General features: G+C 34.1%; 1 protein-coding gene across 1 annotated transcript in view; it reads left to right on the plus strand.

Moving 5' to 3' along the window:
- Positions 1–14,232, plus strand: part of LOC145689196 (prostaglandin G/H synthase 2-like) — a 38,443-nt gene that overhangs the window by 19,137 nt on the left and 5,074 nt on the right. The window contains exon 4 of the mRNA XM_081763330.1: positions 820–963. Within this exon, the coding sequence (XP_081619456.1) occupies positions 820–963 (144 nt within the window). The remainder of the gene's footprint in view (positions 1–819; positions 964–14,232) is intronic.

Consider the following 14,232-nt stretch of genomic DNA (forward strand, 5'->3'; position numbering starts at 1 on the left):
AGTGGCAGTTACTGGTAAATACAATAAAATCTTCAATACCGACTTCAGTTTTTCACTTATAGCACAATGTATCTATTAAGCTCATTAGTGAATGTACTAAAGATATGCAGAATACAGGTGCTAATGCACTTTTGTCTACGATAGTATATTTCCTTCCCATGAATGGGTATGAACAGAGATATTTCACACTTAGACCCCGATATTTCTTAGATACTTAGATATAGCATAGGGAATTTTGAGGGGTTGCCGGTTATTTTATTTTCCAGAGTTGGCAACTCTACAAGGAATCTATGGGGTATCTGCTCCATCTGTCCTATTCACCAGATGTCTACTTCAGATTACTATTTGTTTCGATCGATGTAGCAGCATGGTCTGCTTTCTGAACATTTCAGATCTTTTGAACATATTGAAAAATGGATCGATGGTAGATCGTCTCAAAAGAACCAATTTTTCTTTTCATAATGCAATTCATGTGTTACCCAAAAAGTACAGAAAAATGTAGCTTTGGATGGACAGTGCTTTCATTAAAAATATAATGTACCGTTGTTTTCAAATAAACATGAGTTTTTGTTAAGAAAGAAAAAAGCGAGAATTAATTCAAACACCTAATAAGATCTAGGGATATTATGTGAAAGTATGTTGATGTTTTCTATCTGCTTAGTGGGAAAAATTTCATGACGCATTTAAATGGTGTCGGTAAGTGTATAGTGAGATTTAAAAAAGAAAAGTTTACACACAGCATCAGAGAAAAATGCGTGAGGGATTTAAATCGTAGATGTAAACATAAAACTCATTTGATTTTTCTTTCTTTTTCTACAGGTAGAGCAAAAATGATAGATAATCCTGTGAGATATAACTCGGGATACGACTATATCACATTGGAATCATATTTCAATCGTTCGTATTTTGCACGAGCTCTGCCAAGAGTTCCCGCCAATTGTCCAACTCCTACGGGTGCAAAAGGTAAGTAAAATATGTCACTTCTTTGGCAGTTTTGAACTCCAAACAGGAAATTTTAAGTAATTTCTTTAAAATAATCACCATAACTGAAAGTCTTTTAAATTAAATGTCTTGTATATTAATGGTTAAAATATGAAATATGTATTTTCCATATAGGGGAGAGGGAGGACAGTGGTACGATTTTTACTTACCCGAGATTTTAGAACATATCGTCAGCTTGAGAAATATGATTTTGTTCCTACTTAAACTGTGACTCTTTAGCTACATTTACAATGAACAATATTGTTTCTATTAATTTCCTACCTGGAGTAAATTACATTTTACGAAAGGTCTGCAATCTGTACCAATCTTCCCCATGTGAGGGCAGATTGGTACTGGCTTGGGGCAGATTGGTACGAGCAAAATGAAATATCACACAGACGTTTTGATAATAGATATAACGTTTTTTTTTTTTGTTTTATTTTTCCATCAAATATTTTGAAATATAATATTCTATTAAACTTTCACAAACTCAAGTATTTTAACAATAGATTTAGGGACCTACAGCAGCAAAAATGCAAAATAAAAACATGTTTCATAAAAAGAATGTGAAGATTTGTCAGAATCTTTGGCTTAAGTTTAGAGTTGCCCCTTCAGTCTGAATTTGCCCTTGGACTTTGCAACATACAAAAAACACGTGCTTAAAGTATTAAAAACTGTTACATTTCACTTAACTTCAGTACTCCGTGTGCTTCACACAAATTTAAAAGGTTTTCTTCATTATTTTTGCGCATCCGTTACCCTGTTCACCATATTCGCCATATTTTACAACTACCATGCTGCTGAAACCTTCCGCAATGCTTCCGCATCCGGCAAATAGTACTAACTTCCACATATCTTTTCTCGTATTAAACATAACTCTCCTGCCGAACTTAAATTCCTAAACATCACATAAAAACTTCAAATTAACCTCATTTCTCCTTAAAGTTTCCTGATTTTTATAAAAATCGGAGGGGTAACTCTAAACTTAATCCGAATCTTTAGTAATTCAATAGATCGAGTTCAACCTGTTATATAAAAATAAAAAAATAAAAAGTCCAATGCTTGCTTGTGTTCTCATCAAAATTTAGGAGTTCCACAAGCTATTTACAAAGATAAAAACGTACTACAAATAAGGTTCTGTCTCTATAAGGAAAAATAGAAGAAAATAATGCAAGGGCTACCTACAGTTTACAAAATTTTGAAATCTTTCATACCTCAACTGTTAGGTTGTAAATTAATTCAACAGACAAACGTATTAACTTTTTATACTCTTACTAATAATCACCAATGATGTCAAAACAACTTCCAAACCACTCCAACCACTTACTGTAACTGTATATCACTGGCTACATTAACATATACTAATCCAACCACTAAGGTTCAGAAATAGACTTGAGCAACTAACATCGAAAACTAATCAACTCAGCCACTTTTGGCTCATATCAAATCTATTCATAATCTCAACCACTTACAGCTCGTAACAAACCTAATTACCACTTCGGCCACTTGACAAAATCTCCTGAAAATGGCGGCGGATGGATAGCAACTTATGTCGCTTAATATTACATTTATTAAATAATCATTGTGTTCAAGATATTATAAACTCAATCTTATATCGAGTGTAATAACTAGTGCTGAAAATCATAAACAGTGATAAAATAACAGAAGAAAAACCATCGAAACTAACTCACAGACAATTAAAACATTACGTGTTTAGTGAGGTCGGTGGATTTCTCTAGACTGTTCCAGATCAATCCAGTATTGGTGAGAACGTTCTTATATTTTATGTAATAAGTGTTTGAATTAATTAACATTAATAATTTTTATTTGTGTATATAGGTTTTTTATCTTAAAGTGATTACATTATGTTATGTTGTATATATAAAACTTAAAACAGAAATAGAAAATGATTAATGAAACGGAAGTTGAATGCGAAGAAGCTACAATACAATCAGACAATAATATTATGGACATGGAACAAAGTTCCAATACAGAAACAAATACTAACATTGAACAAACGAAAAGTTTGATGTCATCTTCCGTACATGGCATCCAAACTATAGGTAGCAAAGTAGAAAAACCTATAAAAACTCAAAATAATTTTACGGAAATTAGTAAGACAAAATATAAACCGCATCACCTTGCGCCATATTTTGTTTTCGTGAAGTCAACCATTGAGGAACTAGGCAAAAAACACATCATGTCTATAAGTAGAAAACTATTCCTTGCGGAAATTCCAGGAATCGAAACAGTAGATAAAATAGGTAGAAACCTATTAAAAATTAAGTTCAGGTCAGGTGAGGAAGCTAATAACTTCCTAGAGCATCCCATTCTTGATCAAAATAAATGGGAAGCATATATACCCCACCATTTAATATACACCACTGGTGTAGTACATGGAATAGAAACGGAAATAGAAATGAACGATCTCCTAAATGATATTAAAAGTGACTTTCCTGTCACTTCTGCCAGAAGAATATACAAAAAAATCGCAAAAAGTGAAATTCAACCAACCGCTACTGTTATATTAACGTTTGACTCACAACAATTACCAACAGATATTAAGTTATATTACATTAAACGCACTGTACATACATATATACCAGTTGTAAGACAATGCATCATGGGATGCAATAAATATGGTCATCGAAAAAACAATTGCCGCTTAAATAAAGTGCTATGTATTAAATGTGGATTACCACATTCAGCTGATCAATGTACTAACCCCCTTCATTGTATAAATTGCGGAGGAAAACACGCAGCTGACTATTCACAATGTCCAGAACGAATTAGACAAAATAAATTGATGGAACTCATGGCTAGGGAGAAGATATCATTTAATGAAGCTAATGCTCTTCTGAAAAATTCTAATAACGTGACAAGTTATTCAAGTCAAGATAACGACAAACATAATAACAATTATAGGCCGACATCTGAAAATAATCAGTGTTTCAACAAAAAACGTTCGCGTCAGCCCTCAATTATGATAATATGCCACCTTTAGTAACTCCCCTATCTCCTCCAATAAATCGTATGTCTACTTGGGTTCAATCCATGAAAGATATTTCAGGCTCACCACCTGAAAAACGACGCAGAGGACATGTGGAAAGTAATGCATGGAAAACACACAATACAGCTACATACCGAGAATATACAAAAATTGGTAACAAAAATAACAAACATGCCCAAGCTTCTACATCTTTTGACTTTAATAATAAAATCCTACAATCACAAAGGGAAACTGGATTAGTTAAAAACATTAGTGAGAAACAAAATACAGAAAACACATGTCCAGTTAAAAATAAATCCTTATTATTGCAACAAAATACTCAGAATAAAAAGGAATTACAAAACGCATACTTAAAGGGACCAATTAACAACGACAATTCAACTTTCACTAATCAGTCAGGATGGAATCACTCATCACAGAATCAGGATCAATGGATGGGTATAAATTCATCATCAAACGTGACCTTAAATATTCAAGACCAACAAAAAATACGAGAAGGCATTAAAAAAATTTTATATACGTATGCCATATCTAGAGAGGATACTTTTTCGCAAAATCAATTTGATGCAGCTTTAAATAATGTATTTACATTATTAAAATTGTAGAGTAGCATCTTATATGGCCATTTGCAAAAAAGAAAGACTAACCATAATACAATGGAATGCACAGAGTATATATGGCAAGTTACAATATTTAAAAATATTAGTGTCTATTTTTTTTCCTGATATTATTTTATTACAAGAAACTTGGTGCACACCAAGAATTCCTCTAAAACTCAAAGGATATCAATGTATTAATCAGATTCGGCATGATGCTCACGGAGGAATTGCTATTTGTGTTAAAAATCATTTAAGTTTTAAAAATTTAAATTTTAGTTTACAAAATATACATTCACATATTCAACTGCTTGGTATAATGATTGAGAACCTAAAAATAATTAATATTTATATACCTCCAAAAATAATCGTGGATCATAACTTTTGGAAACAATTATTCGCTAACAATGATATTGATTATATAGGTGGAGATTTTAATATTCATTCTGAATTATGGGGATCAAATAGAACTGATTCAGGTGGTAGGAGTTTTCTTAAAGAATTGTTAAATTCATCTTATATATATCTCAATAATGGATCTTCTACTAGAATACAAAATAATATATTAAGTGCTCCAGATTTAACACTAACGAAGAGCTCACATTATATAGAAACAGAATGGCAAACGTATTTTCATACTTTCTCCAGCGATCATTTTCCAATTATTTTCAAAACCCACTTTATTTCAACAGGACTTAATCATAATGACAGGAAAAATATTACCTTTAAATCAAAATTACAACATGTGACCACGAATATATCATGGACAGACTATCAACATATAATTCAAAATCAAATCAATCAAGACCAGAATACTTCAGAAATATTTAAATTGATAAAAACTACAATTTCTATTTTGAATAAAGAAACAAAAAATTCAGAACGAAAATTTAGACAATCATCTGAGAAGAAACATCAAAAACCCATCTGGTGGAATACACTATGTCAAAAACATGTGAATCAAACTATTCAAACCTTCAAAATTTTCATATCGACACGCACACCAAAAGCTTTCTTCAAATATCAACAACAAAGAGCTCAAACAAAAAGAATCATTAATCAAACTAAACGCTCAAAATGGCAAGAATTCTGTAATACTTTATCTGATCGTACTCCACCTTATAAAATATGGAATTTCTGGAAAAAACTTCAACAATATCACTCCAAACATAATAATCAAATTTATCTGCATGATTTAGAATGGATACCTAATTTTCATTTAAAATTAACACCATGCACCGTCAATAATGATCGGCGTTTACTATCCAAATTTTTATTTTCTAATACGAATTCCGAACTGGATAAGAACTTCACCATGGCTGAATTAGAAACTGTATTAAAAAATATACGTAAAAATACTACACCGGGAATTGATGGCATTAGTTATTTGCATTATAAAAATCTACCAACTAATGGATTACAGATGTTATTAAATTACTACAACCACATTTGGAATACAGGACAAATACCATTAAACTGGAAAAAAGTGTTAATATTACCTATCCCAAAAAATGGTACAGATCCAAATGCAGCAAATAACTTCCGACCAATTTCTTTATTATCTTGTTCATACAAAATTTTCGAAAATTTAGTATTAAACAGATTAAATTGGTTTTTAGAAAACTCACAAACTTTCTCCTTCAATACAACTGGTTTTAGAAAAAATTTTTCAACATATGATGCATTAACGATATTAATACTTGATATTTATAAAGCTTTTATTTCAAGAGGAGCTCTATTGGTTACATCATTTGATATAAAAGGAGCATATGATCATGTGATAATAGATATCCTAGTGGAAAAAATGTATAAACTTCATATTCCCGGAAAGATGATTAGAATCATACATAATACTTTGATTAACAGACAGGTTTTTATAAAAGTGAAGAATTCATATTCAGCACCGAGGATTACTTCATTAGGCTTATTACAAGGGAGTAAATTAAGTCCGATTTTATTTAATATTTATATTGCTGATTTAATAAATTTAACATTGGATAATACCAGCATTACTTGTTTTGCTGACGATATCCAGATAAGATCTTATACAACACAAGTGGAACATTCAATACCAAACATGGAGAAAAATTTAGACAAAATTAATAAATGGATGAATAATAATGGACTAGAACTAAACTGGAATAAAACAAAATTCATTATTTTCTCCAGGAAAAGGAATTTACAACAACATCAATTGACCTACCATGATAATAAATTGAAATCAGAAAATCATATAAAATATTTGGGTATATTATTAGATCGGAAATTAAATTGGAAATTACAACTACAATCACTGAGTAAAGAACATATGAAATATTTAAGTTTAATTAAATGTCTATCATCAAAGCGATGGGGAATCAATCCATTCACGCTATTACCAATACTACATCAAGGATATATTTCGAAAATTTCATATGGTAGTATATTTTATAACAAGTCTGGTTTATATTATAAATGCTTAGAACAATCAATATATAATTTAACAAAAATAATATTTTCACAACCGTCATTCTGCCCAAAAATGGCATTATTAAAGGAATCAGAATATACTCCATTACCAATATTATTTTCTATGTTGGCATCAAAATTTCTATTAAAAGCATTTGGCAAAACAAAATCACCTATTATTACCAAACTTCAACAGTTAGAAATATTACTTAAGAAACGAAATCTTCCTTACACTCGTAATTATCCATGGATAATTCAGGCTTATCTAAATTTTAAAATATTAAACACGAGGGTACATAAAGTTCCATCTCTTCCATGCTTTGTCTGGAAATATAAGGTTAATACAACACAAATAGCAGTGATGAAACCGACTTATATCTCGGTATCAAACGAAGATCTAAAAGAAAAAAATTATCAACATCTATGGAAAGAATTTAAACAAAAATTTGATGAAGATGCAACATTCATATATACAGACGCATCAAAATACAATAATATCAATGTAGGAGCAGCAATATATATATACCATCCAGTACAACAACACTCAAGTATAAGTTACCCATTAATACAACAATATTTGAAGGAGAAGCATTTGCCATCCGGCAAGCATTATTATACATCAAAAAATATAAAATAGAAAAATCTGTTATCTGCTCAGATTCGTTAAGTGTGCTGACAGCATTAAACTCTATTCACTGGAACAACTCTACAACCTGGAGCATCCTGAATATTAAATATTTATATCGTAACATGACTGAAAATAATTATAAAATTTATTTCACTTTTATTAAGGCTCATGTTAATATTGAAGTAAATAGTAATATTATAGATAAAGCGGCGAAAACAGCATGTATAGAAGGACAACCAACGGATATAAAACTATCATCCAGAAATTATTTTAATCTCATCAAAGAATATCATAAGGACGAGTTAAACAAATGGTATGACAAACAACAACCACTACCTGGTGAATTTTATTGGTTAATTACTACTCCTCTTCAAAATTCAATGAAACAAAATATTAAAACATGGACTCGCCGAGAAATTATAATTTACTACCGCCTTATTTTTAGAACAGCGCTATCACCTTTAAAATTATATCAAATAAGAAAAAAACCCACATATCATTGTTGGTGTGATAAAGGAATAGGAACTATTAATCATATTATTTTTGAATGTGAATTGTTTCAATCTCTACGACCCCAGCTATTAAAGCAGTTATATTTTTATCTCGGATATGCACCTTTCTCCTATAAATACATATTAGCAACTAACAACTGGCTACCAATCAAAGCACTAGTAACTTTTTTTTGTAAAATCTGATATAAATATTTAAAAAAAAAAATCACTACATAATATTACTAATGGATCATATGAAATACAGCGAAGTAATATGCAACAACAAAAATACTAGAAAATATTTTTATTCATCTTTTTACTAACCCAGATATAAATTACGACACAGGAAAACCTGACAAACATTGCATTCATAGTGGAAATAGATCAATAGAAACAGCAAATCAAAATGGGAAATATATTGCTTTATTGAAAGTTTATACTATTTGTTGTTTATAAATTATTTTTGGAAAATGAATAACGAATTTATTCCACATTTATAGCATATACTGGTGAAAAACCTGGTGCGCCCATAGAACACTGATAATAGTGAACAAGACAAGACAAGACAAGACTTCGGCCACTTCTGGCTCATTTCAGACATCAACTCAATTACACATATAAACAATCACATAGTTGTGCTCTTCCTTTTCTAAACCTAATTACGTTCTTCTTTTGTTTACACTATTTATATACTAACTTTTAACACTTTTCACTCCCAACATCTTCCTCGGTACCACCTAAAAACGAACTGCACCACCTGACTCCCAACATCAACTACTAACTGGAAAAGATGTTATAATATTAGTTCGACCACCCCCTTGTCTCCAAAAGAGGCGGAGCTTTGTTATTATAAAGATAACCAAGAAAGTTTTGTCGCTTTTTCACCCACAACCTTCGAACATCGATATGTTACCTAAGATGTATCTGGAAGATCAAAGAGTCCCATCAGCATCGGCGACCTTCTGCCAACGCTCTGGAAGGCCATGGATTTCATCGTGGTAGAACAGCTGATAATCGGATGGTGCAATGTCCGGGGAGTATGGCGGATGCAGTAGTATTTCCCATAAAAGGCACAGAATGGTGCCCCGGGTCATCCTAGCCACATGGGGCTTAGCGTTGTCCTGTAACAGGGGGACCCCTTTGCGATTCAGATGTGCTGGTTCTAGAGTTTGAGTTGTTCTTGAATACAAACCAACTGCTCACAATACATAGTTGAGTTGATTTTGAGTTTAACGTCCCGTTCAGCAGCGAGGCTATATGAGACGTATAATACACAGTTGAATTGATGCTTTGACGAGCTGATAACAGTTTCCGATTCACGATCCCACAAGCAATCCGCCAAACACACAGAAGGACCTTCTTTTGGTGCAGTGCTGGTTTTGGCTGTTTTTGAACCGGTTCGTGGGATGCTAACCAATGATGACGGCGCCGTGGAGCTTCGTATAGAACTCACTTCTCACTATGTGTCAACACCCTTCCAGAAATTTCTCCCCTTCCTCACACAAGACACAGATTCTGAAAGCATTCTGGCTCGGATCCAATCATGTGGAACTCATCGACTCAACTTGTAGTGCTTCCAAAGTTAATGGAGGTGCTGCCGAACGGTTTCTTCACTCACACTGAATTGTAGTCTGAGTTGCTCACATGTCTGGCCACTGTTCGCCTTAAATGCTACCTGAAGATGTTCATTTTGTACATGTGTTGGTCTTCCGGCACGTTGTGCGTCTTCCAGTGTTCCGTCACCGTTTTTAAACTTGTTAAACCGCCGTTGCACTGTCTGCGTAGTCACGACACTCTCACAAAAGACCTGGCATATCTTCTCCCTTGCTACAGCGGCGTTTGACCCCAATTGAACTCGTACACCATGCTCGCCCTTAGGGCTCTCTTTGGAGGTTCCATGTTTACTCTGTCCTTAAGCAAATTCACTGTGTAACTGAACTGCCACAATCAGGTAGTGTGTTGGGTATATCCACACCAACAACTGACTTTCGTCTTATCTATATTCGCATTCAACTCACGGTGTGAGGGCCAATTAAACATAGACCTCCACAAAAAGCGACAGAACCTTCTTGGTTACATTATTAAACTTTCAAGAACTTCGCCGAATAACTTTCAAATAGGTTGCTAAAAGTCGAATAAATATGACGCTTACTACACGCTCTTTTAGCGTCCATGTACAAATATATATTTGAGGTTGATTTTGTTAGACATGTGCCCATTAAAATCACTTGCATATTATGACCTGGGGGAAAGAATCTTTACATTTTTGCTATCAAGGCTCCTAAATGGTTAAACAATTTTCCATTCGAAAGTTCGTGTTCCTATCGTCTATACCTATAGTTCCGGAAAGTCGGGAATATAATAATAGGAAAGTTTTCCATATTATTTTGGTTAATTTATTTTTTATGCTTTGATTACGGAAATCAAGCGATTACACATGAAATAGTCTATATTATGAGTAACTTTTTCTACTTGATGTTAATCACAACGAAAACTGTGATACATGGGAAATCCACAAAGAGTAGTCTAACCTTATAATTATAAATGGAGGGGGTAGATTGGTACAGAGCAGTGGGGGCACAGTGGTCCGTAATAATCCACCCCACATGCATGTGTACTAATGTGCCTCAACCGAACTTCAGGATCATTAATTCCTATAACTGAAAAATTACTCCACGCAGGGCAATTGAACTAAATGAAATTATTTGTAAAGAATTACACTTTCATGCAACATACATAAGTTTTCAAAAATCCAGTGATTATTACAAATATAAGCTTACAAAGACATAAGTGAAAACTTACTTTTGCTCTAAGAAATCAAACTTTTTTCTCCACAGACAAAAGAACGCTGCGTCCATCTTTCAACTGTGCCTCATGATGTTCGTTCATAGTGGAAAAATATCTACCTCGTACCTATGTGCCCCTTGTACCAATGTCCCACCCTCTTCCCTAAGCTATCAATCCACTCATCAATAGATGAATATACAATATTTAAAAAAAAATCCATTTTGTTTCAGCGTCCTCAAATTAGCATAAAAAGCACAATTGAAAATTTATTAAAAGTGAGCTTTTTTTTACCAGCAGCACGAGCGTTAGTTCTTTGTAGAAATACTCTCTTTATGCTCTAGGCATATCTGGATTTTGCAAAATGGGTAACTAAGAAAGGATGCGAGAATCGAATGGTATTTTTTAATTTGGGATGGCGGATCATTTCCAAGATCTCCGACACTGTTAGTAGAACTTTGAAATCTTGTAGATGTGTTAATCTCCTTGACCACAACTCACTCATTTACAGATCTTCGAAACTATTAGGTGTTAAACCTTGAAATTCTGTATAAATATTTTCCTTGGGTCCCAGGCTGTATAAGACAGGATTTTGCGACATGCAAGGAGACATACCTAAAGGGGACAGGAGGGTGATTTTTTTTTCTTGGCATGCACTAGATTAAAAGTATGTGTAGAATTTGAAATTTTATAGAAGTATTCTTGGATCCTAGGGGTTTGATGAGACGAAATCTTGTAACATGAACCTCCTAAAATGAGGAGGAAGGTAGATTTTTTTTCCCATCATATCTCCGAAACTATGCGTAGATCCTTCAAATTTTGCATAATTATTATTCTTGCTTCCCAGACTGTACATAAGATGTGTTTGCAAGGATTGAAGCTTTAATGGTTTAATGATATTCACCAGCTATCCGAAACTATTAAGCATAGTACCTTGTAATTTTGTAGAAACATTCTCCATGGATCACAGACTGACAGTGAAAACAGTTTTACGAAATGCGACACTTAACGGGATGATCTACCTTTTCTCGGCACAAAAATTTTTATATTGGACCTTATGGGGAGAACATGGCTACCGAATTTCCTCAGTTTCTAAGGAACTAGGTATCTCTAATGGGAAAGAAAAATTTTGCAGCATTCTACAGAAGTTTATTAACGGGTTGAAATACTTAAATTGTATATTTGGCTGCTAGTTTAGCAGAAATAAATTATTAAAAAATAAATAAATTAGTTTCTTTTTATACAAATTATAATATGTCTAACTTTGGAACCAATTATGGTAGAAAGATCAATTTTTTTTTGTTTTATTCCTCGAGAAGAAACGACTCTAATAGTTTTAATCACAACCATATCTGTTACGCCAATTAAAAAATAGTATTTTAATATAAGTATTAAAGTCCACCTGTCAAAGTTTGACGAGGGTAAGTCACGCCCCACTCTAAGCTTGGCCGCGGAAAGGGCGGGGGTTAGTGAAATGGAGGGGGAAGGGGGTGGATGTCTGAATGAAACAGGTTCTCGACCACTTTCTGAGATTACCTGTCAGCTGCCAAATACTGTTAGCTTTATAGAGTTTGTCTCCCTCAATGGTTCCATACTAAGAGACTGGACGATGTGGTGTGAAGTATCCTCTTTTCCCCGTTACCTCTGGAAGTTCATCAATATCCATTCTAGAGTGCGGGCCGCGGTGGCTCAGTGGTAGAGCGTTCACCTCTGGTGCATAGGGTCCCTGGTTCAAACCCTGCTCCCACCAAGTGAACTTTGTGGTGGACAAACACCGTGTGCGTGGGTTTTCTCGGGGTTCTCCCGTTTCCTCCCACTTTCTTCATTCCACCATTTCATTCATTTCTCATAATCACCGTCTCCTTTAGCCTAACCGGCATAACCGTGGGAAGCAAAACTCAAAGATTTCATTTCATTGCATTCTAGAGTGCGCGGGAAGAACAGTATATATCAGAAAACGCTGTTATTTTGGGATTTTTTCCCCTTCCGGACAAATATAATAGCATACAGTAGTGGCGAAGGGAAGGGGGGCAGAGAGGTGCCCCCACAGGATTCCGACAATGTAAAGTCCTGGCCCTCATATATAGGTGTCCGTAAAAAATGTCCCCTAAGTTCTTTTTAAAATAATGTCTTGGGAATATATTTCAAATTTGAGGTGTTGTCCTGGTAGCCGTCATTTTCCAATATGGCCGCCCCCTACGTAAATCTCTCTCTCTCTCTCTCTCTCTCTATATATATATATATATATATATATATATATATATATATATATATATATATATATATATAAAATGAGAGAGATCGTGAACCAAGGCACTTAGAAGGATAATTTTGGTGTCAAACTATAGGTTTCTGAGGCCGATGAATTTAAATATGGCATTGTTTATTGCCACTTAGAAACCTTACAACCTGGCAACACTGTTGTCTAACGATTAACTGTACAAAGTTACAAATGCGTATATGCACGCATTACTCTAGGATGTAGCGTACTTCCTTAGGACTAAACGAAACCTGCTTTTTCTGGTAGCTTTCATCACAAGACATATTTTACATGGTAACATGAGAGAACATTTGTCTAAATCCAATATGGCAGCCAATATGATGGCTAATTACTAGGCAACCAAGTAATGAACTTATTCAAATGCCTGTCAGTCCTAATTGGCCTAGAGCCTAGAGAATGGGAGAAAGAGGCAGGATACGGTCTCATTGAAGAAGCGTCTCCTGAGGGGAGGAGGGAAATTTAAAATACTCTATTTTTTTTAATGAAAAACACGGTTTTGCGTCCTTGTCCGCAGACAATACTGCACACCAAATGCTCTATAAGACGTTCTCTAAATAGATCCAACCTGTATTGTATGTAAACCGTGCATTTTCACGGGGGAACAGCGGAGGAAAAGCCCTGTTTTTTGTGATATTTCTGGTTTCTCGTGCTTACTTCGCTAAGACTAAGCACTGTAAGCCAATCTCCAATTATCCTATAGCAGTGTTAATTTCAGATCATTTCCTACGGAGGCACCACGCACAGGGGGGAAAGCGACTAAAAATTGCGTGCTCCACAGAAATTTCTGCGAAGATCTCAAGCACCCGAGGGTGAATTTCGTAGCTCTTGGGAGAATTCCCCCCCCCCAGAATCACCCCTGAAATCATCACTGTCCTAAGGAGTTGAAACAAGAAGCAGGATACGCAAAAAAGAACAAACTTTCAAAGCATTTAAAGTTTAGGCTCGTTGCGCTAAGCGCCTTCTTAGGACGAGGATATGGGAATTGAAAAATGCACGTTTTCTTTTATTTATTT

This window comes from Thermobia domestica, chromosome 7 (assembly GCF_964235325.1).
Source record: "Thermobia domestica chromosome 7, izTheDome1.hap1.1, whole genome shotgun sequence".
NCBI classification, from domain to species: Eukaryota; Metazoa; Arthropoda; class Insecta; order Zygentoma; family Lepismatidae; genus Thermobia; species Thermobia domestica.